Raw genomic sequence first — 27,204 nt, forward strand, 5'->3', positions numbered from 1 at the left:
TAAAATCTTGTGAGATTTTAAGACCTCGTCAATTATAAAGTGCTTCAAATAATGTTTAAAGCCAAATGTAATTCTTTCTAATATTATTTATGAGATTAAAGTGACGTATGACAGGTTTTTATTATGTTCTATGTTTGACTTTATTTAGTGTATTTATACCTGTCGTACATATAAATGATAGTTTTACACTGATCGAGCAGGTATTTGTGGAGAAAACGATGAAAAATCTGTAGAAAATGACAGGAAGTGACGTCACACCAGGGACAGGAAGTGACATCACACCAGGGACAGGAAGTGACGTCACACCAGTGACAGGAAGTGACGTCACACCAGGGACTGGAAGTGACATCACACCAGGGACTGGAAGTGACATCACACCAGGGACACTCATTCAGTTAAAGTTTATGAAGAATTTACACAACGAACAACTTTTTTGACTCTAAACATTAATTCAACAAAATAAAGTCGCTCTCATATATTTTTATTTGTCAAATTAAAAGAATGGTGACGTTAGATGAATTTTGGCCCAGTGTTTGCTGGGTAATTTCCTGGTGTGATGTCATCAATTTCAAACAGGAAGTGACTACAGTGATTATAAAACCTAAAAATGTGCTTTTCTTTGAAGACATTTTTATAATTTTTATTAGCAAAATTCAAAATATATTTATCTTATCTTGACTGTGTTTTAGTTCACCGAGTTGTCAGACCTGTAGGGGGCGCTTTGACGTCAATTTAAGGGTTAGACAGGCTTCAGTTATGGAATAATGTAGAGACTAAAGCGTATTTAACTTGTACTTAAAAAGAAACTGTGATTAAATGTGTTATTAATGCCAATAAAACATGTATAAAACATAAATGCATGTGTAAATAAACTTTATTCTTCAGCCTGTTTGTGGTCACACTTTTGGTCATCTCTGTGTCATGTGACCGACACTAAATTAACTGACCTTTTGTTGCGTTCATTGACTTTTTGCGTTTCTAGAAAGTGAAAGAACAAACAGAAGGAGCTAAAAAACGAGCCGCTCCACGACAAGATTGTGTTTGTAGGAAAAAGCGGGCGGAGTCCCAGTGGAGCAGTGACTAAAGAAGAAAATATCACAAAGGCAGGAAACAGCAAACATGAAGTCACGTTTTAAACACACTCTGGGACCTGTGCTGAGCTCGTTGTGATGCACCCGCTGCGTTGTGTTTCTTTTGTGGTTTTAAAGGCGCAGTATCTGTTTTTTACTGTTTTTAAACTCTTTACAGCTCCATGTGTCGCTCACTTTCTCAAATCATTCTGAGCATCCTAAATGTTCACCACAATGAGGTTTATGAGCACTTTTCACGAGTCTCTGAGCCCAGAATGAGTAACGCTAACAAACATTAGCATGCTAACAGTGCACTTCCTGCTTCTCTGAGATTAATACGTTTTATTTCTAGACGAAGAGAAATCGCATTTTCACCAAAATCAATGTTTTTCCATAAAATCTGTGCCGGGCAAAACTGATTTTATAACATAGAGAAAGTACATGCCCTTTAACTTGAATAACAAAATAATTTCATTTAAAATCTGGGTGTGAAAACTCTACATTTGGGGATTTTTTAAGATGTGTTTTTTCAACATCATTTTATAGCAAAATATCCGGACTAAATGAGACTTTTATTTTACACTTCGTTTGCCTTAACTTTTCTCTGGATGCTTTATTATTATTAAATCATATTTTAAATTCATCCATTTTGTTTTTTGTTTTTGTTGTGAAAAAAAGAAGAAAAACAAGAGCATTCACTTTGAAATATCAAACTTAAGATTTAAGCAATAAAGTGCATAAATTACAAACAGATACTCACGTTTTGTAATTGTACTTTTCTTTTCTTTTTTCTTTCAAACTTGCACTTAATTGAGTTTGGCATGTAATTGTAATTAGTTACTTTTTTTTTTTTTGTACATCCAGTTTTTATCCAGACATTGGACCAATTATCATGAAAAGAAAATACATCACATTGATTATGGACATTTCTGGTTCGGTCAAATAATCAAATCAATTTCATATTCCGTCCCATCGATTGTAACGCCATAAATTGTTTTTGATTGTCTAATAAATTGAGCCAATGGTTTCAATACAAAGCGAACAAAAGGGGGGACCAAGCACAGCCCTGTCTTGGGCCATCGCAAAGAGCCTCAATATTTGTATTATTATTAAATCATATATTTAAAATTGATTTCGCATTTTCAAGTCCAGCCACAGAATCTAAAGCTTCTCCGCGTCTAGACTTATTATTCCATCTCTGTTTAGTTGAGTCTGTATTTGTCTCATTCTGTGTTAAGATGGTCTTATGTCGTCTTGTGTCGTTTGGTAATAAATCCTGTCTGATCTTTATGGATTATTTGGAGGATTTGTTCCATTCTTTTGGACATAATTGCGGTGTTTAAACGATAGTCCACATTCAGAACAGAAATAGTCTCTATGAGGCACAGTCCAGTCGCTCCTTCCCGTCTGAGCTTCCACCACTGTTATTTCATTAAACAAAAACTGTCAATTTGTGAACATATTAAGCCTATTTTTTATTTGTATTCTTATTTTTTATCCCATTGTAGATCTAATTTGTTTCTCTTTTGACTTATTCATCGTTCATTGTTTTATGTTGCACTGAATCATCAAGACAAGTTCCTAAGTTTGTGAATTCGGTTCATTGACAATAAACCTTTATGATTCTGATTCTGAAAAAAAAGAATATCTCAAATCAAATAATCCAGGTCTAAAGAGTAAATATTAGCTTTTTAATTCATGGTAAATTAAACTATTGAATTGAGTTAGTTTTACCATAGATACTGCTCTTTCCAGCGTGTTTTTGCCGCTCCCACAGAGGCTTTGTTCTGCAGGGGGAGGAGACAAAGGAGGAGTGGGAGGAGCAAGTGTCAGATTCCAGTTTGGGACGTCCCGCCGTGGATGTCCTGTGGCTGAAGGAGGCGAGCCTGGCGTCAGACCGAGCTCGACAGCGGCACAGCGCTCTTCCTCTGCTCTCCCGCGCCGACACAAACAGGTACGGGACAAAACACTCGCGCATTGGGCAGACAAACAGCATTCACGCTCACGGCTACGAGAAACGTTTCATCTGTGTTTCAAAGACGAGCTTCTGCGTTGACACTTTCCGACTCAAACTGGGACTGGAACTGGACCGAACCCGAGTCCGGGGCAAGACTCGACCCACATCTGACCAGAGCGAGTCCGAGAAAAGCTCCGGGATTAAACTTTTGACTAAAATAAGAGTGACTTTTGAACAAGTTGTGGGTTTTGTTTGGCATTTTCCATTTTATTTTGCAAAGCGACAGTGAAATACATGTATTTTTTGCAAACTTTCAACCACAAATGTCTTAAAAAGTTGCGTTCGAATGAGTAAAATGCTGTAAATTGCGAGTAAAAGAGTATCTTGCAGTGTAAATATTAAAGTTGATGTTTCTCCGTAAAAGTGTCGCTTTCAATTGCAATTTCGCACGACAAATCGAAATTCAGTTGTGCGAGCGCTCGACCGCCGATCCGATATCCAAAACGAGCTCGCTTTCCACCGCATTTTCACGTCACCGCACGAAACCGAACCCGCTCCTCGCGCTCGCCGAAGCGGACAGAGCTCGAGTTGTTCGAGGACGGCGCCCGGTCGTGCGGCGCTTTGACATCTTCGGCTCCAGCTCGATCCTTCATAAAGTCGTCCGGCCCATTTTACACCTGCACTATTTTGTTTTTGTGGCCTGAATGAGGCGATAGCGACTTCGACTGTTCGGTAGCTCTTCAAACTGTTCGCGCGGACCTGTGAAAACGTCAAGAACTTTAAGCGTTTTGATGAAATTCTGACCACTTTTCAACGACTTTTCCCACATTTTCAAGCTTAACCTTCGTCCCTCACATGTTATTATGTACATTTTTACGTTTGTTCTTCGACTTTGCGCATTGGAGCGGACGTGCGGCCTCAGCGCGCTCGGCCTCAGCGCGCTCGGCCGTGCCCGTTACACGCCGCTCGTTCTGGACATCTGGTGCAGATTTTGCGCCCGCTCTGTCATTACAGGTGAAGCGGCGGTTTTGCAGCGCCGTGTTGTGTCTGTGCCACATCGACAAAAGGGGGAGAGCGGCGCAGACGGGGGGAGGAAAAGAGGGCGGGGTGCGAGTGCCGTGATTGATGGGTGAACGTAGAGTGTGCGGCTGCAACGCGAGGAACAAGAGTCACGCACAGGGCTTTACAGCGCAGGAAAACGGGCGTTAAAACGACTAAACAGACAAATAAAACGGCAAGCAGTCGTTACAACCTTTTCTTTTAAAAGGTCAGAGGGAAAATACTCAGAAAAGTGAGAGTTCTGACGTCAGTTTTCAGAATTTGGATGTTGCAGTTTTGAACAAACCAAACGCATTTCACTGTCAAATGTTTGCTGTTGTTTTGTCTCTTTGAGTCGTTTGTTAAAGTTCTACGCTTTTTTCTTTCACTCTCGATCTCCCTCTCTGTGCTCCCTCTCTCATCCCCCTTGTCCTCGCTCTCCTTCTTTCCTCTTCCTTGTCCTCTCTCCCTCTCTTTCTCTCCCTCTTTCCTCTCTCCTCTCTCTTCCTCCCTCTCTCCTCCCTCTCTCTTCTTCATGACAAACATGTGAAAGAATGTGAGTTCCTGCAGCTGTTCAAATCCCCTCAGACGTCTCGTCTCTTCAAACTCGTCTCAAACCTCGGCTCTGATTAAGCCCTTGTTTTGGTCTTGTTTAGTCTGGATTTAGTCCTGGTTTAGTCCTATATTTTATCTGTTCTAGTTCTTTTTCTACTGATTTGGACCTTTTTTTGGTCTCGATCGAGTCCTGCTTCGGTCTTTGTCCTGGTCTTTATTTAGTCCTGAATCCGTCCTTCTTTGGCCCTCAGTCCTGGTTCAGCTCGGCTTCTTCGCACTCACGTGTTTCTCACACTTTCACTCCGTCCAAACCTTTTCCACGACAGAAAAACACATTTCCAAGTCTCAGTCGCACCTTTCAAACCCTTTTATAACGTCCTCTTTCCATCTTTTAATTTACACCTTCTGAACAGTTCTGTGCATGTTTAGACAACGCATGTGCAGCCTAATCCTTTAATCGAAGGGAGCCGGGAGGAGGAGCAGGGGAGGAGACAGGAGGAGCAAGGGAGGAGACAGGAGGAGCAGGGGAGGAGACAGGAGTAACAGGGGAAGGAGCAGGGGAGGAAACAGGAGGAGCAGGGGAGGAGACAGGAGGAGCAGGGGAGGAGACAGGAGGAGCAGGGGAGGAGACAGGAGGAGCAGGGGAGGAAACAGGAGGAGCAGGGGAGGAGACAGGAGGAGCAGGGGAGGAGACAGGAGGAACAGGGGAAGGAGCAGGGGAGGAGACAGGAGGAGCAGGGGAGGAGACAGGAGGAGCAGGGGAGGAGACAGGAGTAACAGGGGAAGGAGCAGGGGAGGAAACAGGAGGAGCAGGGGAGGAGACAGGAGGAGCAGGGGAGGAGACAGGAGGAGCAGGGGAGGAGACAGGAGGAGCAGGGGAGGAAACAGGAGGAGCAGGGGAGGAGACAGGAGGAGCAGGGGAGGAGACAGGAGGAACAGGGGAAGGAGCAGGGGAGGAGACAGGAGGAGCAGGGGAGGAGACAGGAGGAGCAGGGGAGGAGACAGGAGGAACAGGGGAAGGAGCAGGGGAGGAGACAGGAGGAGCAGGGGAGGAGACAGGAGGAGCAGGGGAGGAGACAGGAGGAGCAGGGGAGGAGACAGGAGTAACAGGGGAAGGAGCAGGGGAGGAAACAGGAGGAGCAGGGGAGGAGACAGGAGGAGCAGGGGAGGAAACAGGAGGAGCAGGGGAGGAGACAGGAGGAGCAGGGGAGGAGACAGGAGGAACAGGGGAAGGAGCAGGGGAGGAGACAGGAGGAGCAGGGGAGGAGACAGGAGGAGCAGGGGAGGAGACAGGAGGAACAGGGGAAGGAGCAGGGGAGGAAACAGGAGGAGCAGGGGAGGAGACAGGAGGAGCAGGGGAGGAGACAGGAGGAGCAGGGGAGGAGACAGGAGGAGCAGGGGAGGAAACAGGAGGAGCAGGGGAGGAGACAGGAGGAGCAGGGGAGGAGACAGGAGGAACAGGGGAAGGAGCAGGGGAGGAGACAGGAGGAGCAGGGGAGGAGACAGGAGGAGCAGGGAGGAGACAGGAGGAGCAGGGGAGGAGACAGGAGGAGCAGGGGAGGAGACAGGAGGAGCAGGGGAGGAGACAGGAGGAACAGGGGAGGAGACAGGAGGAGCAGGGAGGAGACAGGAGGAGCAGGGGAAGGAGCAGGGGAGGAGACAGGAGGAGCAGGGGAAGGAGACAGGAGGAGCAGGGAGGAGACAGGAGGAGCAGGGGAGGAGCAGGGGATTGTGGGAAAGGCCAGGTCAGTGTGAGGAAAGAGAAGGACAAGAGTCTGGACCTGGAGAGGAGGAAACAGAAGAATGCTCCGCCCGGACAGAGCGGTAAACAAGAGGACGTCCTGGACACAAAAGGAACTGTCCTCACCAGAAAAGAGGAACAGTGAGAACCAGAGAACTTAGAACTATCCAACAACGCAGGCAGTTCGAATCCATAATCGTGATCATCAGCTCACAAAGTCATTGAGGGGAGGAGACAGGAGGAGACAGAGACAGGAGGAGACAGGAGGAGACAGGAGGAGCATAGCATCATCGTGACCATTTTATAAGCAAATAGAAGTATTTTTTGTTCAATATTCAGCTCAAAAAATAAACAAACTTGTTTTAATTTGGCCGTTTTTGTCACATTTAATGTTATTTCGCTTTTCAGAGAGTTCAGTTCGGTGAAGTCGCTCACAAACCTGAGGAACGATCCCGTGTCACCGCTGTTCCGTCGCAGTCTCAGTAATAATCATGAATAATCGTTAAATCGTGATGTTTTTTCGCTCAATCGTGACATTAACATTTGATATCGTGACGTTCATAACCGCAACACGTTAAAATCACACACCTTTCTCACACTTTAAGACGTTTCCCGTTGTTTGCAGCACGTGACAATGAAACGCATTGTTCTGTCGATGTTAATGGTTAAAAGGACAATTCAAACACATTTGGGCAGTTGGACAGAAGATGCTCTAATCTTCTTTTAAAGCATCACAAGTGTTGTTCTGTTGTGTTGTTTGTGAATGTTGCCATCGCGACAAATACATTTACCTTTCATTTAATTTATCAATTTATCAATTTATCAATTTATTAATTTTATTAATTTTATTAATTTTATTAATTGTATTATTTTTTATTTATTTTATTTATTTTATTTATTTTATTTATTTTATTTATTTTATTTATTTTATTTATTTTATTTATTATTTTAATTGTTTTTATTTAATTATTTATTTAATTATTTATTTAATTATTTATTTATTTATTCACCCCCTCGTCGGTCTGAGAGGAAACTTGCGTCGCGTCGTTGTTTGTTTCAAAGTGTCCTGAGGGGGGAGGAACAGCCCGGGGGAGGAACAGCCCAGGGGAGGAACAGCCCGGGGGAGGAACAGCCCGGGGGAGGAACAGCCCGGGACGCGGCGGGGGTCGGGGGTCGGGGGTCGTTCCGGAGGGTGAAAGGGTAAAGAGAGGGCTGTGAGAATAGATTAAAGGAGCTCAGGTAACGAGGAACTCAAGTTACACACCTCCCGCTTTGTGATCGCCTCCGAACAGGAACTTAAAGGGCCCGTGTGACGTAAACATAATGATGTATATGACGAGTTAGAATAGACATTTAACACTTATATGTCGGATTTGACTAAAGATTTTGCCCGTTTGTTCCCATTTGTTTAACCGTCTGTGTTAAGTTTATAGTTGTACTTCCTGTTTGGACGTGAGCACAAATATGACATAGAGGTGATTCCACAGCTGTTACCATAGCAACCAGACTGTAAACAAGAGCCAAACTCCACATAAACGACACAACAGTTCTGATCTGACACAATAACACCATAAAACACCTTTATTTAGTCCAACCATGGTTTAAACTGTCTCTGTGTCGCACGCTGATGACATCACAGAGGGATTCAGCTCGTCTTCCTGTCATTTTAAACTCTTATTTTTCAATTTCTTCACAAACTGCGACTTGACGGAAGTAAAACTATGATTTACCATAGGTTCTAAAACATCAAACTCAGTCATAATTAGAGAAACACTAGAAGCTTCATATGGACTTTAAAGGACACCTATTAAACATTATTTTGTATTGTTATTGTTATTTGCCTTTAAACTTGCTTTTGTCTTGACTTAGAATGTAATGTATGTTCTGAAAACCACGTATCAGGATTTGATGTTAGCGCTCCATCTACTGGCAGCAGCAGAGGGAATTACCGTGGGGAAATAAACAAAAGCTAGCTTGCCCCGACATGCTAACGTAAGCACACAGTTGTAATGAAGGTAATTTGAGTCTGGTGATGATTTATGGACTCAAAGACGGCACAGGAGAAGTCCAGATCTCCACCTTTGACGTCATGAATCTGGGAAATTTTGAGACCGAGTGTTTCTGTGAGGCTCAGAGAAGACAAGCTCGTGAACAGGATTCACGGAACGAGCGCGAATGAAGCTAAATATAACTCCAGGTTTGTTTTTGATGGAACAATGTTAGAGCACGCGTCCAAAGTTCAGTTTTGCACATGTCTCCAGATGACTACCCTTTAATCCTTTTCTACAATATGTGTCCTTTAATGTTTTCACGAGCCAACCGGGCGCTTCACTTCTCAGTTTCCTCCATGCGCCCCCTGCTGGTGGTTTGTATACTTCAAAAAGGCAGGAGAATCACGCATTATGACTTGGCTTCTGAGTAAGATCTTGATTTGAACAGTTTCTTTGCGTTCGTGGTAAATTATCCGCTCGTTTTGATGAGAATCGCCTCGTTTTAAGCGTGTTTCCCCGTCGTTTCTCGGGGTTTGCGCAGCCTCGTGTGGGTGCTTGTGGTATTTGCTGCAACTGTTGGCCCTCAGGCTTCCGTTTGTTCTGTTTCTTTGGCGATAAACCAGGAATTCTTCTGTTTCTCTCTCTCCAAACGCCACAAAACTCACAAAAACAACAGAGTTTAGATTCCTAAGTTTTATGCCAAAAAAACGTATCGCAACAGTTTAAAGCGCCCCCTACAGGTCGGACGACTCGTTGAACTAAAATGCAGTTAAGATAAATATATTTAGAATTTTGCTAAAAAATATTAAAATGTTATCCCAGAATAGCAAATTTTTAAAGTCTATAATTCCACTTCCTGTTTGTAATTGATGACATCACAGTAGGAAATCGTTTAATGTCACAAATGTTTTCAAAGTCAAAAAAGTTGTTTCTTTGTGTAAATTCTGCATAAACTTTGACTGGAATGAGTGTCCCTGGTGTGATGTCACTTCCTATATGAGTGTCCCTGGTGTGATGTCACTTCCTGTCATTGATGTAAGAAAAACAGAAGAGAAAAAAGAATCCACGTGTGAAAGTTACATGTGTTTAGTCCTGGTTTAGACCTGGTTTAGACCTGGTTTAGTCCTGGTTTAGACCTGGTTTAGACCTGGTTTAGTCCTGGTTTAGACCTGGTTTAGTCCTGGTTTAGACCTAGTTTAGTCCTGGTTTAGTCCTGGTTTAATCCTGGTTTAGTCCTGGTTTAGTCCTGGTTTAGTCCTGGTTTAGACCTGGTTTAGTCCTGGTTTAGTCCTGGTTTAGTCCTGCTTTAGTCCTGGTTTAGACCTGGTTTAGTCCTGGTTTAGACCTGGTTTAGTCCTGGTTTAGTCCTGCTTTAGTCCTGGTTTAGACCTGGTTTAGTCCTGGTTTAGACCTGGTTTAGTCCTGGTTTAGTCCTGCTTTAGTCCTGGTTTAGACCTGGTTTAGTCCTGGTTTAGACCTGATTTAGTCCTGGTTTAGTCCTGCTTTAGTCCTGGTTTAGACCTGGTTTAGTCCTGGTTTAGTCCTGGTTTAGTCCTGCTTTAGTCCTGGTTTAGACCTGGTTTAGTCCTGGTTTAGACCTGGTTTAGTCCTGGTTTAGTCCTGCTTTAGTCCTGGTTTAGACCTGGTTTAGTCCTGGTTTAGACCTGGTTTAGTCCTGGTTTAGTCCTGCTTTAGTCCTGGTTTAGACCTGGTTTAGTCCTGGTTTAGTCCTGGTTTAATCCTGGTTTAGTCCTGGTTTAGTCCTGGTTTAGACCTGCTTTAGTCCTGGTTTAGACCTGGTTTAGTCCTGGTTTAGTCCTGCTTTAGTCCTGGTTTAGACCTGGTTTAGTCCTGGTTTAGACCTGGTTTAGTCCTGGTTTAGTCCTGCTTTAGTCCTGGTTTAGACCTGGTTTAGTCCTGGTTTAGACCTGGTTTAGTCCTGGTTTAGTCCTGCTTTAGTCCTGGTTTAGACCTGGTTTAGTCCTGGTTTAGACCTGGTTTAGTCCTGGTTTAGTCCTGCTTTAGTCCTGGTTTAGACCTGGTTTAGTCCTGGTTTAGTCCTGGTTTAGTCCTGCTTTAGTCCTGGTTTAGACCTGGTTTAGTCCTGGTTTAGACCTGGTTTAGTCCTGGTTTAGTCCTGCTTTAGTCCTGGTTTAGACCTGGTTTAGTCCTGGTTTAGACCTGGTTTAGTCCTGGTTTAGTCCTGCTTTAGTCCTTGTTTAGACCTGGTTTAGTCCTGGTTTAGACCTGGTTTAGTCCTGGTTTAGTCCTGCTTTAGTCCTGGTTTAGACCTGGTTTAGTCCTGGTTTAGACCTGGTTTAGTCCTGGTTTAGTCCTGCTTTAGTCCTGGTTTAGACCTGGTTTAGTCCTGGTTTAGACCTGGTTTAGTCCTGGTTTAGTCCTGGTTTAGTCCTGGTTTAGACCTGGTTTAGTCCTGGTTTAGTCCTGCTTTAGTCCTGGTTTAGACCTGGTTTAGTCCTGGTTTAGACCTGGTTTAGTCCTGGTTTAGTCCTGCTTTAGTCCTGGTTTAGACCTGGTTTAGTCCTGGTTTAGACCTGGTTTAGTCCTGGTTTAGTCCTGCTTTAGTCCTGGTTTAGACCTGGTTTAGTCCTGGTTTAGTCCTGGTTTAGTCCTGCTTTAGTCCTGGTTTAGACCTGGTTTAGTCCTGGTTTAGACCTGGTTTAGTCCTGGTTTAGTCCTGCTTTAGTCCTGGTTTAGACCTGGTTTAGTCCTGGTTTAGACCTGGTTTAGTCCTGGTTTAGTCCTGCTTTAGTCCTGGTTTAGACCTGGTTTAGTCCTGGTTTAGACCTGGTTTAGTCCTGGTTTAGTCCTGCTTTAGTCCTGGTTTAGACCTGGTTTAGTCCTGGTTTAGACCTGGTTTAGTCCTGGTTTAGTCCTGCTTTAGTCCTGGTTTAGACCTGGTTTAGTCCTGGTTTAGACCTGGTTTAGTCCTGGTTTAGTCCTGCTTTAGTCCTGGTTTAGACCTGGTTTAGTCCTGGTTTAGACCTGGTTTAGTCCTGGTTTAGTCCTGGTTTAGACCTGGTTTAGTCCTGGTTTAGACCTGGTTTAGTCCTGGTTTAGTCCTGGTTTAGACCTGGTTTAGTCCTGGTTTAGACCTGGTTTAGACCTGGTTTAGGCCTGGTTTAGACCTGGTTTAGTCCTGGTTTAGACCTGGTTTAGTCCTGGTTTAGTCCTGCTTTAGTCCTGGTTTAGACCTGGTTTAGTCCTGGTTTAGACCTGGTTTAGTCCTGGTTTAGTCCTGCTTTAGTCCTTGTTTAGACCTGGTTTAGTCCTGGTTTAGACCTGGTTTAGTCCTGGTTTAGTCCTGCTTTAGTCCTGGTTTAGACCTGGTTTAGTCCTGGTTTAGACCTGGTTTAGTCCTGGTTTAGTCCTGCTTTAGTCCTGGTTTAGACCTGGTTTAGTCCTGGTTTAGACCTGGTTTAGTCCTGGTTTAGTCCTGGTTTAGACCTGGTTTAGTCCTGGTTTAGACCCTCATTATTCATTACAGTTTGAACTTGTTTCGTTCCAGATAATTCCCTGTAATCATCACATTTCACACATTTAAACTCGTCTGACAAACATTTTCTGCCGCGACACGACTCGATATTTAATCATCAAAACATAATTAAGTCAAATCCAACGATCTCGTGACTTCGAGCGTCGCGTTCGCTGCACGTTTCAAACTGGAGTGAAAAGCGCTTCTTCATGAGCTGTTTGGTTTCGCTCAGCGTTTTCCAAATAAAACAGTTTGTTTTGCCGTCCGTTTGTCGCTCTTCCTGGGAACGCCGTGTGCCTCCAAATCAAACACTTTTCCGCACATCAAGCTAGTTTTTTTTTAGCGTTTAGCGCTTTAGCTTTCAGAGTGTGTTTTTTTTTCATTTTTTTTCGCCCAGTTTCCCGTCAGAGTTTGTTTTTTAGTCTTTAAAGGGGCAAAGAGGAGCATCGTTGTGCCCGAGCAGCAGGAGTTTAGTCTTGGTTTAGACCTGGTTTAGTCCTGGTTTGGATCTGGTTTAGTCCTGGTTTAGACCTGGTTTACTCCTGGTTTACTCCTAGTTTAGTCCTGGTTTAGTCCTAGTTTAGTCCTGGTTTACTTCTAGTTTAGTCCAGGTTTAGTCCTAGTTTAGTCCTGGTTTAGTCCTAGTTTAGTCCTGGTTAGTCCTGGTTTAGTCCTAGTTTAGTCCTGGTTTACTCCTAGTTTAGTCCTGGTTTAGTCCTGGTTTAGTCCTGGTTTAGTCATAGTTTAGTCCTGGTTTATTCGTAGTTTAGTCCTGGTTTACTCCTAGTTTAGTCCTTGTTTAGTCCTAGTTTAGTCCTGGTTTACTCCTAGTTTAGTCCTGGTTTAGTCCTGGTTTAGTCCTGGTTTATTCGTAGTTTAGTCCTAGTTTAGTCCTGGTTTACTCCTAGTTTAGTTCTAGTTTAGTCCTGGTTTAGCCCTGGTTTAGACCTGGTTTAGACCTGGTTTAGTTCTAGTTTTGTCCTGGTTTAGCTGGTTTAGGTTTGAGTATTTTTTCTCTTCTTTCGTCCCACTTTCCCGTCAGTGGTGAGTGTGTTTCTAGTCTCCACAGTGGCGATGTGCAGCAGGAGCCGGGACCGTCCTGGAACGCCGCCCTAGTTTTCCACTGCCGAGCGCCGGGAGCGTCTGGTGGGCGGAGTCGACAGAGGAGCCCGTTGTCAAGGGCAACGCGTAAACGACAGCGGACACCGGTTTAATTAAAGGTCCTCTTACGTCAAAAAAACCTGCCCAGAACTGCGTCCGCTCCATTCCACCTGGTGATGTCATGAGGTGGAAGTCGCGGATTGTGTTACGTTTCGGAATGGGCCGTTTGTGAGTTTTTGACAGCGTTTCCTCGTCGTTTGGTTTGAGTGGCGTTTTGATCGGTTCGTGCACGTTTTTTGTGCTCGGAACATTTGAAAACGTCTCGGCGAAAACGCGTACGTGAAAAGAACAAAAAATGTTTGTCAGTTTTGTCGTTTTAAATTCATTCTGAGCATCCTAAGTATTCATCGTGATGAGTTTATGAAGACTTTACACGAGTTTCCGAGGCCAAAACGAGTAAAGCTAACAAACAGTAGCATGCTAACAGACAGTAGCATGCTAACAGACAGTAGCATGCTAACAGACAGTAGCATGCTAACGGCGCACTTCCTGCTTCTCGGAGGATAAAACGCTGTATATTTATACGCAGAGCAGGCACTGTGGTCTCATTTTCACACCATGCTAACAAACAGTAGCATGCTAACAAACCGCAGCATGCTAACGGCGCACTTCCTGCTTCTCGGAGGATAAAACGCTGTATATTTAGACGCAGAGCAGGCACTGTGGTCTCATTTTCACCCAAATAGAAGCTATTACAAAGAGTGACACAGTATTTTTCATTTTCACGATGTCTGTGAAGACACTTTTCAAACTCGTCCAGACCTGTTTATGAATGCTGACACGCCCCTTTAGCTCTGACACGCCCCTTTAGCTCTGACACGCCCCTTTAGCTCTGACACGCCCCTTTAGCTCTGACACGCCCCTTTAGCTCTGACACGCCTCATAGCTCTTGTGCAGTGAAAAGACGAGCCTCGAGCCCTCATTTTCTGTGCACAGCAATTCAGAGCTGTCAATCCTTCTCCCTCTCTCTCTCTCTCTCTCTCCTTCTCTCCTCTCTTCTTCTCTCTCCTTCTCTCTCTCCTTCTCTCTCCTTCTCTCCTTCTCCCTCTCTCTCCTTCACTCTTTCTCTCCTTCTCTCCTTCTCTCTCCTTCTCTCTCCTTCTCTCCCTCTCTCTCCTTCACTCTTTCTCTCCTTCTCTCCTTCTCTCTTCTTCTCTCTCCTTCTCTCCTCTCTTCTTCTTTCTCCTTCTCTCTCCTTATGTCTTTCTCTCCTTCTCTCTCCTTCTCTCTCCTCTCTTTCTCGCCCTCTCTCTCCTTCACTCTCTCCATTCTCTCTCTCCTTCTCTCCTCTCTCTCTCTCTCTCTCTCTCTCTCTCTCTCTCTCTCTCTCTCTCTCTCTCTCTCTCCTTCACTCTCTCTCTCCTTCTCTCTCCTTCTCTCTCCTTCTCTCCCTCTCTCTCCTTCACTCTCTCTCTCCTTCTCTCTCTCCTTCTCTCCTCTCTTCTTCTCTCTCCTTCTCTCTCCTTCTCTCCTTCTCTCTCCTTCTCCCTCTCTCTCCTTCACTCTTTCTCTCCTTCTCTTCTTCTCTCTCCTTCTCTCTCCTTATGTCTTTCTCTCCTTCTCTCTCCTTCTCTCTCCTCTCTTTCTCGCCCTCTCTCTCCTTCACTCTCTCCCCTTCTCTCTCTCCTTCTCTCCTCTCTTCTCCTCTCTCCTTCTCTCTTTCTCTCTCCTTCTCTCCTTCACTCTCTCTCTCCTTCTCTCTCTCTCTCTCTCCTTCACTCTCTCTCTCCTTCTCTCTTCTTCTCTCTCCTTCTCTCCTCTCTTCTTCTCTCTCCTTCTCTCTCCTTATGTCTTTCTCTCCTTCTCTCTCCTTCTCTCTCCTCTCTTTCTCGCCCTCTCTCCCCTTCTCTCTCTCCTTCTCTCCTCTCTTCTCCTCTCTCCTTCTCTCTTTCTCTCTCCTTCTCTCCTTCACTCTCTCTCTCCTTCTCTCTCTCTCTCTCTCTCTCCTTCTCTCTCCTTCTCTCTCCTTCTCTCTCCTTCACTCTCTCTCTCCCTCACTCTCTCTCTCCTTCTCTCTCCTTCTCTCTCCTTCTCTCTCCTTCACTCTCTCTCTCCCTCACTCTCTCTCTCCTTCTCTCTCTCCTTCTCTCTCTCCTTCTCTCCTTTTCTGTATTGAATATGAAATCAGCGATAAATGAAGCAATAAAACATATTAAGTTGCATTAATCGTAACAAATCGAGAGAAGGCGTTTTGTCGTGTCAAACTGAGTAAAAATCTGATATTTACAGACATTTGTCAAATCAAAAGAATAATCGCGGCTCTAATTAACTCGCTAAACGCTCGTCAGCCGCTTCACATAGTTCCACACGCGCTCCTGTGTTTCCATGGCGACCGCTGAAGCCTCGAGCCGTCGCCGGAGCTCCAAACTAAACCTGAGGAATGCGGGGAATGTCTCAGCCGGTGTTTGTCAAATCCGATTACGTTTAAAGCACAAACGGCGTCAAAACTTTGCAAAGATTCAAGAAAAACGAAAATAACCGAATCAAACGTTTGGTTTCGTGCAGCGTTTTTTGATAACTTGGAACGTAAACTGCGACGTTACGGTATTTCCATCGTTACCGAGGGAAACGACTGCTACTGTTGACATGTTCTTGCGTGTTTTCGGTTGGGGAAAGCGTGAGTAAACACAGGGAGAACATTCAAACTGAATCCAACTTGTGAGCGCTAAAGACCAGGGGCGTTCCTAGGGCGTGGCCAGGGGTGGCGCGGACCCCGTTCAGGGGGGCTGAGGCGGTACATTGTGATAAATGACTAGCTTTTGTGTAATTTCCTTATGATATTGCACCAATTTATTGCAAAAAAAAGAGGAAATAGACATAGATATTTTTTACATCTTATTATTATAAAAAGTAAAAAACTTCTGGACACGCCCCTTTTACAATGTACATAACAATCTCCAAAAACGGGTAACATTTTCTCACTTAGTTTGATGGGATTTTCGGTGTGGAATGTTTATTGCGGTAATATATAGAGCAAAACTTTCATATAATTCATAATAAAAATGTATTTAATAATCTGCCTAATACTACGACTACAACAATTATGACTTCATTTAAAGGGCCATGACAGGTTTTTACAATGTTCTAATTTTGACTTTATTTGGTGTGTTTATACCTGTTGTACATATGAATAATAGTATTACACCGATCGAGCAGGTATTTGTGGAGAAAACGTTGAAAAATCTGTAGAAAATGACAGGAAGTGACATCACACCAGGGACAAAGTTTATGCAGAATTTACACAAAGAAACAACTTTTTGACAGTCTCTAAAACGGCAAATAAAGTCGCTCTCATTTATTTTTATTCGTCAAACAAATAAACTGTGACATTAGATGAGTTTTGGCCCAGTGTTTGCTGGGTAATTTCCTAGTGGGATGTCATCAATTACAAACAGGAAGTGATTGAAATTTGAGCTATTCTGTGATGACATTTTTATCATTTTTTTGCAAATTTCAAAATATATTTATCTTGACTGCATTAGTTAGTTGAATGAGTCGTTCGGCCTGTAGGGGGCGCTTTAAAGGGCACGTATTATCTCAAATCGTCTTCTGTCAGTTTGACCCTTCGCCGTTTCTTACACTGAGTTGTATTCGAGCGATGCATGTTTGAGTAATCCTGTTCAGAGCTTTAGAAAAAAATCTGATTTCAACTACCCCCTAGCTCCGCCCACATCTCTGTACTAACCATACCTGGCGTTCAGTTTGTAGGCTGCAATTTACAACAAGCAAAATATAAAATAACACTTATGTTTTGGTGTAATACGATACACCGGCACAGTATGTTTTTCTTTACGCCAAAAAGTGTACGTTTTTCTGATTCCGTCTTTTCTGATTCCGTCTTTTCTGATTCCGTCTTTGTTTTGGGGAAGTCCTTGACCTTTGCCCTCGCGCCCCGAGACGTTTGATGTAACGCGGAGATGTCTGAAGTCAACATCAACAGCTCCACTCTGCTGCACACAAAAGGCTTTTATTGTGGCGGGACAAAGGGCGGAGCGGGTGATGGAGAAGGCGGAGTCTAAACGAACACGCAGCAATTCAAGTTTTAAAATGTCGTTTTTGTGAACTTTAGGAGTCTTTAGGAAGTGAACCAGATCTGGCACGGGAACCATTGAAATGTTTATGTGTAATAAGAAGTTTATATATTCTAAAATCTAAATATATCACCAAAAAGTTAATAGTGGCCAAAAATAAAGTAATATTAAAGTTCATCTGGAGTTTTTCCTGTTTTTCTAATTCTGACTTAGTTTGTTATTACAGAACCTGTGGTGAATACTTCTCACAGTTTTACTTCTGTTGCAGTTTGTGAAGACATTTAGAGAAATAAGAGTTTAAAATGACAGGAAGTGGAGCTGAATCCCTCTGTGATGTCATCAGTGTGCGACACAGAGACAGTTTGAACCATGGTTGGACTAAATAAAGGTGTTTTATGGTCTTATTGTGTCAGATCAGAACTGTTGTGTCGTTTATGTGGAGTTTGGCTCTTGTTTACAGTCTGGTTGCTATGGTAACAGCTGTGGAATCACCTCTATGTCATATTTGTGCTCACGTCCAACCAGGAAGTACAATTATAAACTTTACACAAATGGATCAAACTAGGGACAAACGGGCAAAATGTTGAGTCAAATCTGAAATATAATTGTGTTTTAGTGAAATATATGTCTAATAATTCAGACTTTAACAATAACAAACGATACAAACGTTTGTATAAGTCAAAATGTGTCTGAGAAAAGTGACTAAATACTTGAATCCGTAGCGTTTTCCCGCCCGACACAGACGTGGAACAGTTGCAGTTTCATTTATTGAAGATATCATCGCAAATCTGGACTTATTTAAGCCTCATTTCGCTCTCGTCGACTGTAAATGTTTGTGTTGACTCTTTTTTTTTCCTTCTTTTTTAACGGTGGAAAATCTCCCCGTCGAGCGACACGAGGCGTTTAAGTGCTTTTCCTGCGGCTCTGGAAAACACAGCGCCGTTTACTTCAGTCCAAATAAGGAACGAGTCGTTTAGCGCTGTTTGTGGCACGCTAGCTTCTCATCCAGATGCTGTCAATCATGATGCCGTTTATGTACACTTTTTATTTATGCTTTTTTACTTTTGTTTCAGATGTAATTAAACATTTTAGTTTAATTTGACGCTTTTGTGAACTCGTTTTGGTTTATTATTTGTCAGTCTACAATGTTTTTTTTTTTAATTTAGACCTGGTTAAGTCCTTGTTTAGTCCAGGTTTAGTTAAGTCCTTGTTTAGTCCAGGTTTAGTTTAGTCCTTGTTTAGTCCAGGTTTAGTTAAGTCCTTGTTTAGTCCAGGTTTAGTTAAGTCCTTGTTTAGTCCAGGTTTAGTTTAGTCCTTGTTTAGTCCAGGTTTAGTTAAGTCCTTGTTTAGTCCAGGTTTAGTTAAGTCCTTGTTTAGTCCAGGTTTAATTAAGTCCTTGTTTAGTCCAGGTTTAGTTTAGTCCTTGTTTAGTCCTGGTTTAGTTTAGTCCTTGTTTAGTCCAGGTTTAGTTAAGTCCTTGTTTAGTCCTGGTTTAGTTAAGTCCTTGTTTAGTCCAGGTTTAGTTAAGTCCTTGTTTTGTCCAGGTTTAGTTTAGTCCTTGTTTAGTCCAGGTTTAGTTAAGTCCTTGTTTAGTTAAGTCCTTGTTTAGTCCAGGTTTAGTTTAGTCCTTGTTTAGTCCAGGTTTAGTTAAGTCCTTGTTTAGTCCAGGTTTAGTTAAGTCCTTGTTTAGTCCAGGTTTAGTTAAGTCCTTGTTTAGTTAAGTCCTTGTTTAGTCCAGGTTTAGTTTAGTCCTTGTTTAGTCCAGGTTTAGTTAAGTCCTTGTTTAGTCCAGGTTTAGTTAAGTCCTTGTTTAGTCCAGGTTTAGTTAAGTCCTTGTTTAGTCCAGGTTTAGTTTAGTCCTTGTTTAGTCCAGGTTTAGTTAAGTCCTTGTTTTGTCCAGGTTTAGTTAAGTCCTTGTTTAGTTAAGTCCTTGTTTAGTCCAGGTTTAGTTTAGTCCTTGTTTAGTCCAGGTTTAGTTAAGTCCTTGTTTAGTTAAGTCCTTGTTTAGTCCAGGTTTAGTTAAGTCCTTGTTTAGTCCAGGTTTAGTTAAGTCCTTGTTTAGTCCAGGTTTAGTTTAGTCCTTGTTTTGTCCAGGTTTAGTTAAGTCCTTGTTTAGTTAAGTCCTTGTTTAGTCCAGGTTTAGTTAAGTCCTTGTTTAGTCCAGGTTTAGTTAAGTCCTTGTTTAGTTAAGTCCTTGTTTAGTCCAGGTTTAGTTAAGTCCTTGTTTAGTCCAGGTTTAGTTAAGTCCTTGTTTAGTTAAGTCCTTGTTTAGTCCAGGTTTAGTTAAGTTCTTGTTTAGTCCAGGTTTAGTTTAGTCCTTGTTTAGTCCAGGTTTAGTTAAGTCCTTGTTTAGTCCAGGTTTAGTTAAGTCCTTGTTTAGTCTAGCTTTAGTTAAGTCCTTGTTTAGTCCAGGTTTAGTTAAGTCCTTGTTTAGTCCTGGTTTAGTTAAGTCCTTGTTTAGTCCAGGTTTAGTTAAGTCCTTGTTTAGTCAAGGTTTAGTTAAGTCCTTGTTTAGTCCAGGTTTAGTTAAGTCCTTGTTTAGTCCTGGTTTAGTTAAGTCCTTGTTTAGTCCAGGTTTAGTTAAGTCCTTGTTTAGTCCTGGTTTAGTTAAGTCCTTGTTTAGTCCTGGTTTAGTTAAGTCCTTGTTTAGTCCAGGTTTAGTTAAGTCCTTGTTTAGTCCTGGTTTAGTTAAGTCCTTGTTTAGTCCAGGTTTAGTTAAGTCCTTGTTTAGTCCTGGTTTAGTTAAGTCCTTGTTTAGTCCAGGTTTAGTTAAGTCCTTGTTTAGTCCTGGTTTAGTTAAGTCCTTGTTTAGTCCAGGTTTAGTTAAGTCCTTGTTTAGTCCTGGTTTAGTTAAGTCCTTGTTTAGTCCAGGTTTAGTTAAGTCCTTGTTTAGTCCAGGTTTTGGTTTTGTTAAATCTTTAGAAAGTCCTAATTTCTTCTTAGATTTTTCCTGGTTTACTCGCATTTTAGTTTAATTTACTCTCTTTATCTTGCATTTGTTGTTTTTAGTCCTGGGTTCTGCCTTTGATTCTTATCTCTTTATACGAACCAGACTCTGTACCACGTTCAATCATCATAAACATTTCACCAAACGACTGTAAAAAGTGCACTGCGTTGGTGAAGTCGTCTGGTTTCCATGGCGATGGTCAGTGCGTAAATCTGAATCAGCCCCAATAGTTCTGGACAAAGGACACAAAGAGCGGTTTGTTTGAGAAACTGGAGACGGCCCATTTACCGAGAGTGAAGTTACAGCGGCGGGAGAGCGAGGGAGAGAGGCATGAACTTAAAGGGACGGCGCTCTTTCAGTCTTTCGGTTGCCGCGGATACGAGTTTAAACGGAGCCATGACGGACGCTGAATCGTGCTCATATTGCGCTATTTTATCTGCAAAACTGGGTCTGAACCAGGACTAAACCCGACACTGAACGTGGCCCAGCTCCGGATGAAACTAAGGGTCAATATTGCTGGGGAAAATAAGGGTTCTTGATGCTTTCACAGTCTCTCCCTGAAAACTAAAATATTGTTGGGGAAAATAAGGGTTCTTGGCACTTTCACAGTCTCTCCCTGAAAACTACAATCTTGCTGGGGAAAATAAGGGTTCTTGGCACTTTCACAGTCTCTCCCTGAAAACTACAATCTTGCTGGGGAAAATAAGGGTTCTTGGCACTTTCACAGTCTCTCCCTGAAATTTAAAATATTGCTGGGGAAAATAAGGGTTCTTGGCACTTTCACAGTCTCCCCCTGAAATCTAAAATATTGTTGGGGAAAATAAGGGTTCTTGACGCTTTCACAGTCTCCCCCTGAAATCTAAAGTATCGTTGGGTAAAATAAGGGTTCTTGGCACTTTCACAGTCTCTCCCTGAGATCGAAAATATTGTTGGGGAAAATAAGGGTTCTTGGCACTTTCACAGTCTCCCCCTGAAATCTAAAATATCGTTGGGTAAAATAAGGGTTCTTGGCACTTTCACAGTCTCCCCCTGAAATCTAAAGTATCGTTGGGTAAAATAAGGGTTCTTGGCACTTTCACAGTCTCCCCCTGAAATCTAAAGTATTGTTGGGTAAAATAAGGGTTCTTGGCACTTTCACAGTCTCCCCCTGAAATCTAAAGTATCGTTGGGTAAAATAAGGGTGAGCTGTCGCGTCCCCGGGCGACACAGAGAGTTCCTTCATGGATCCGTCTGACCGTCTGTGTGTTTGTCCTCAGACTTTGAAGATGAGGCTGTGGATCGTCCTGGTCCTGGGCTTGGCCTCTCAGGCTCTGGCCGCTCCGGTGAGTTATACAACAAATCCCGCCCACTCTCACTCTCTTTTCTCCCAAATCTCTCCCTCATCTTGGCTCCTCTTCTCTTCCTCCCTTTGTCCTGTCAACATAGGTGCACTTCCTGTGGTTCTTCTGATCTTTCCTCCCGCATGATCTGATTTCCTGATTCCATCATAACCTGTCTGCTGCTGCTGCACCGTTAGACAAAACAAGCATAAAATCCCCTCTTTTCCGCGTGTTTTCAGATGGAGGAGGAGCTGATCGTGGAGGAACCAGCCCCAGAGGAGGTCCTGGTGGAGGAGGAGGTCCTGGTGGAGGTCAGACCTGGTTTTGGATTGGATTTTATAAACTGTGATGTGTGTTGATGTGGCCAGTGCGGTTTACTGTGTCTAACACCCAAACCAGGACTACACCATGACTACACCAGGACTAAACCAGGACTACACCAGGACTACACCAGGACTAAACCAGGACTACACCAGGACTAAACCAGGACTAAACCAGGACTAAACCAGGACTAAACCAGGACTAAACCAGGACTAAACCAGGACTACACCAGGACTAAACCAGGACTACACCAGGACTAAACCAGGACTACACCAGGACTAAACCAGGACTAAACCAGGACTAAACCAGGACTAAACCAGGACTAAACCAGGACTAAACCAGGACTACACCAGGACTAAACCAGGACTACACCAGGACTAAACCAGGACTACACCAGGACTACACCAGGACTAAACCAGGACTACACCAGGACTACACCAGGACTACACCAGGACTACACCAGGACTACACCAGGACTAAACCAGGACTAAACCAGGACTAAACCAGGGCAAAAGGACTACATTAGGAATAAACTCAGACTAGATCAGGCTTAAATCAAAAGTCCTGTGGGACAAAACCAGCTTTAAATAAATCAGGAGCCGGACAAAAAGGAGAAAATAGAAAATGACCAGATTTAACTAAATACTGGACTAAATCCGGACTAAACCAAGATTTATCCAGGATGAAACTAGAACTAATCCAAGACTAAACCAGGACTTATCGATAAATAAACCAGGTCTAAACTACTATTTAACTAGGATTTATCTAGGACTAAAGCAGGAGTAAACATAACAAAACATGACCCAGACAAGACAAAACTGAGTAAAATTGGGCTAACTTGAAACCATGTCAAAACCAGGTCCAAACCAGATCCAAACCAGGTCTAAACCAGGTCCAAACCAGATCCAAACCATGCCAAAACCAGGTCCAAACCAGATCCAAACCAGGTCTAAACCAGGTCCAAACCAGGTCCAAACCAGATCCAAACCAGGTCTAAACCAGGTCCAAACCAGATCCAAACCATGTCAAAACCAGGTCCAAACCAGATCCAAACCAGGTCTAAACCAGGTCCAAAATAGATCCAAACCAGGTCCAAACCAGATCCAAACCAGGTCTAAACCAGGTCCAAACCAGATCCAAACCATGTCAAAACCAGGTCCAAACCAGATCCAAACCAGGTCTAAACCAGGTCCAAACCAGGTCCAAACCAGGTCCAAACCAGGTCTAAACCAGGTCAAAACCAGGTCCAAACCAGATCCAAACCAGGTCTAAATCAGGTCCAAACCAGGTCTAAACCAGGTCCAAACCAGGTCTAAACCAGGTCCAAACCAGGTCTAAACCAGGACTAAACCAGGTCTAAACCAGGTCTAAACCAGGTCTAAACCAGGTCTAAACCAGGACTAAACCAGGTCTAAACCAGGTCTAAACCAGGACTAAACCAGGTCTAAACCAGGTCCAAACCAGGTCTAAACCAGGTCTAAACCAGGTCTAAACCAGGACTAAACCAGGACTAAACCAGGTCTAAACCAGGTCTAAACCAGGTCTAAACCAGGTCTAAACCAGGACTAAACCAGGTCTAAACCAGGTCCAAACCAGGTCCAAACCAGATCCAAACCAGGTCTAAACCAGGTCTAAACCAGGTCTAAACCAGGACTAAACCAGGTCTAAACCAGGTCTAAACCAGGTCTAAACCAGGACTAAACCAGGTCTAAACCAGGTCCAAACCAGGTCTAAACCAGGTCTAAACCAGGTCTAAACCAGGACTAAACCAGGTCTAAACCAGGTCTAAACCAGGTCTAAACCAGGACTAAACCAGGTCTAAACCAGGTCTAAACCAGGACTAAACCAGGTCTAAACCAGGTCTAAACCAGGTCTAAACCAGGTCTAAACCAGGACTAAACCAGGTCTAAACCAGGTCTAAACCAGGACTAAACCAGGTCTAAACCAGGTCTAAACCAGGTCCAAACAGACCCTAACTTTAGAGTCTGTATAAACATCTCTTTGGTGTGATCTAGAGTTTCCTCTGGTCTCTAGAGTCCAGACTCCCTCAGTTGTAATTGGAAGCTGGTTTTGGAGCTGGTGCAGATGTGGACTGAGCTGCGGTCACTCTTATTATTCTTCAGGGAGGAACTGGCCCAGAGCTGACCACTGACCGCAGCGTTTAAGTGGTCTGGAGACGGCAGAAAATAGACCTGAGGGTGGGACACGGGGGGAGGGGCGTAAAGAGTCCAGAAGAAGTGACAGGATTCAGGAGATTCAGAGAGAAAGTCATTCCAAAGTCGTCTGAGGCACGACAATTGAAAGAAAGTCTCAGAAAAGTGACTCTGCTTGAGTTAAACATTCAAATTCAGATTGTTTGCGATATGAGCATAAAATAACACGGACTGACTGAATGTGACTTCATGTTCAAACAAGTCTGTTGGATGAGAACTGTAAGTGTCAAAGCAAAAACAAGTCCAAAAAAGTCTTAAATAAAAAGACGAGGGGCTCAAAGCACATGACACAAGACAGCGTTATACACACAGTACACATGCAGTATGCAGTACTTTACAGGTTTACAGTACACAGATAGTATGCAGTACTTTACAGGTTTACAGTACACATGCAGTATGCAGTACTTTACAGGTTTACAGTACACATGCAGTATGCAGTACTTCACAGGTTTACAGTACACAGATAGTATGCAGTACTTTACAGGTTTACAGTACACATGCAGTATGCAGTACTTTACAGGTTTACAGTACACATGCAGTATGCAGTACTTTACAGGTTTACAGTACACATGCAGTATGCAGTACTTTACAGGTTTACAGTACACATGCAGTATGCAGTACTTTACAGGTTTACAGTACACATGCAGTATGCAGTACTTTACAGGTTTACAGTACACATGCAGTATGCAGTACTTTACAGGTTTACAGTACACATGCAGTATGCAGTACTTTACAGGTTTACAGTACACATGCAGTATGCAGTACTTTACAGGTTTACAGTACACATGCAGTATGCAGTACTTTACAGGTTTACAGTACACATGCAGTATGCAGTACTTTACAGGTTTACAGTACACATGCAGTATGCAGTACTTTACAGGTTTACAGTACACATGCAGTATGCAGTACTTTACAGGTTTACAGTACACATGCAGTATGCAGTACTTTACAGGTTTACAGTACACATGCAGTATGCAGTACTTACACGGTTTACAGTACACATGAAGTATCCAGTACTTACACGGTTTACAGTACACATGAAGTATCCAGTACTTACACGGTTTACAGTACACATGCAGTATGCAGTACTTTACAGGTTTACAGTACACATGCAGTATGCAGTACTTTACAGGTTTACAGTACACATGCAGTATGCAGTACTTTACAGGTTTACAGTACACAGATAGTATGCAGTACTTTACAGGTTTACAGTACACAGATAGTATGCAGTACTTTACAGGTTTACAGTACACATGCAGTATGCAGTACTTTACAGGTTTACAGTACACATGCAGTATGCAGTACTTTACAGGTTTACAGTACACAGATAGTATGCAGTACTTTACAGGTTTACAGTACACAGATAGTATGCAGTACTTTACAGGTTTACAGTACACATGCAGTATGCAGTACTTTACAGGTTTACAGTACACATGCAGTATGCAGTACTTTACAGGTTTACAGTACACATGCAGTATGCAGTACTTTACAGGTTTACAGTACACAGATAGTATGCAGTACTTTACAGGTTTACAGTACACATGCAGTATGCAGTACTTTACAGGTTTACAGTACACATGCAGTATGCAGTACTTTACAGGTTTACAGTACACAGATAGTATGCAGTACTTTACAGGTTTACAGTACACTGACAGGACCAACTCCCATGAATCCCTCCGACAAAATATTAACAACAGCAACATTTCTGCGAGAAAATAGAGAACGAGAGCAATATTTGTAACAAACCACACATGTCATGTAATAAGAGCGTGTTTGTGGTGCTGTGTGCGCAGGAGCCTGAAGTGGGCGCTAACCCGGTGCAGGTGGAGGTGGGAGAGTTCGACGAGGCCATTGACCCGGAGGAGGAGCTGGTGGAGGACACTCTGGACAGTGAGTAAAACAAAACACTGACCGTAAACACAGACTGAGAGATGCCTCAGGAAGTTAGAACTCAGGTCAAATTCCCCATAGCGGCCATTTTAAAAGGGGCACGCGATATATAAAAACCAACACGACTGCGTCCTTTTCTACGGCATAATGACCTACGAATACTTTGATTCTTTAGACGATAACGACAAACTAAGATACACGACAAAGCTCTCATTCCTTGGTCAGTCAACAGAGCGATGTCCTAACAGAACGCAGCAGGTTTTTGGCATTTTGGCCTCATATTTCCTGGATTTCGTATGTAGTAGAAATGCTGTTGTGCCCCTTTCAAAATGGCAGACTCGGTTGCCACAGCACAAGTTCCCGGATGTGCGAACGCATGTATACTTTGGTTCTTATGATTATATTGGGACCGGAATAATCGCGGTGATCCAGTATCGTAACAATCTTGTCGACTCTAGACAAATTTGAACAGATTGGTGATGTTCGAATACAGCGGGCGGCGCTAGCATGTAGCACATAGCACGTAGCACGCAACTACCACGAGTCGTCTGGGATATTTACACACATTTGGGTCATTGGGTCAACTTTACTCGTCATTGGGTCTTCTTCCCGTCTGTCTTTGGTCAGTAGTTATTGATCATGGAGCTCTTCTACATTGAAATGAACGGTTTGCTTCTGTTTATTAGTGTAGCAAGACTCAAAACTGCAAATAACCTTTATCAAACAGCCAGTAAGTATTCATTTTCCGCTGTTTATGTGTCGACAAATGCTCTGAGTCACTGTTTCCACGACTATTGAGGAACATCTTGAGGAAAAGGTGAGACGAGGGAGGAACAAGCGACGTGTTGTAAGCTCACTGGACATTGGCTCACATCTGTCACCGCCTTCTACACTTTACTTTACAATTTTATTTCTCCGTGACTTCAGCGTCAAGGCTCGAGACGATGAATAACGTTCTTATTTGCAAACTCTCCTTTTAGAGCTGTTGTTTTTCCTCGTGAAATACATTTTTTGTTGTTGATTTTAACCAGGTTTAAACGTCTTTATTACCGTATTTTCCAGAGTATAAGTCGCACCAGCCAAAAAATGCACAATAGAGAAGAAAAAAAACATATATAAGTCGCACTGGAGTATAAGTCAAATTTTTGGGGGAAATTTACTTGAATAAATCCAAGACCAAGAGCAGACATTTCATCTGTAAATGCAGTTTAAAATAATAACAGAGAGAACATGGTGAATAGGTGTACGTATGCTAACGCTAACACCTTCAGCTACATGACGTATGCTAACGCTAACACCTTCAGCTACGTGACGTATGCTAACGCTAACACCTTCAGCTACATGACGTATGCTAACGCTAACACCTTCAGCTACATGACGTATGCTAACGCTAACACCTTCAGCTACATGACGTATGCTAACGCTAACACCTTCAGCTACATGACGTATGCTAACGCTAACACCTTCAGCTACA

At 43.1% G+C, this 27,204-nt stretch overlaps 1 protein-coding gene across 1 annotated transcript in view; it reads left to right on the top strand.

The window, feature by feature from the left end:
• The first annotated feature begins 2,997 nt into the window (after positions 1-2,997).
• LOC140357113 (SPARC-like) overlaps positions 2,998-27,204 on the top strand; it is a 33,224-nt gene continuing 9,017 nt past the window's right edge. The window contains exons 1-4 of the mRNA XM_072442030.1: positions 2,998-3,024; positions 21,244-21,309; positions 21,546-21,617; positions 25,634-25,730. Of these exons, the coding sequence (XP_072298131.1) occupies positions 21,253-21,309; positions 21,546-21,617; positions 25,634-25,730 (226 nt within the window). The 5' untranslated portion in view covers positions 2,998-3,024; positions 21,244-21,252. The remainder of the gene's footprint in view (positions 3,025-21,243; positions 21,310-21,545; positions 21,618-25,633; positions 25,731-27,204) is intronic.

The sequence above is a fragment of the Eucyclogobius newberryi genome, unplaced genomic scaffold, assembly GCF_026437365.1.
Source record: "Eucyclogobius newberryi isolate DKJ021-1_F unplaced genomic scaffold, fEucNew1.0.hap1 SCAF_125, whole genome shotgun sequence".
Lineage (NCBI taxonomy): Eukaryota > Metazoa > Chordata > Actinopteri > Gobiiformes > Gobiidae > Eucyclogobius > Eucyclogobius newberryi.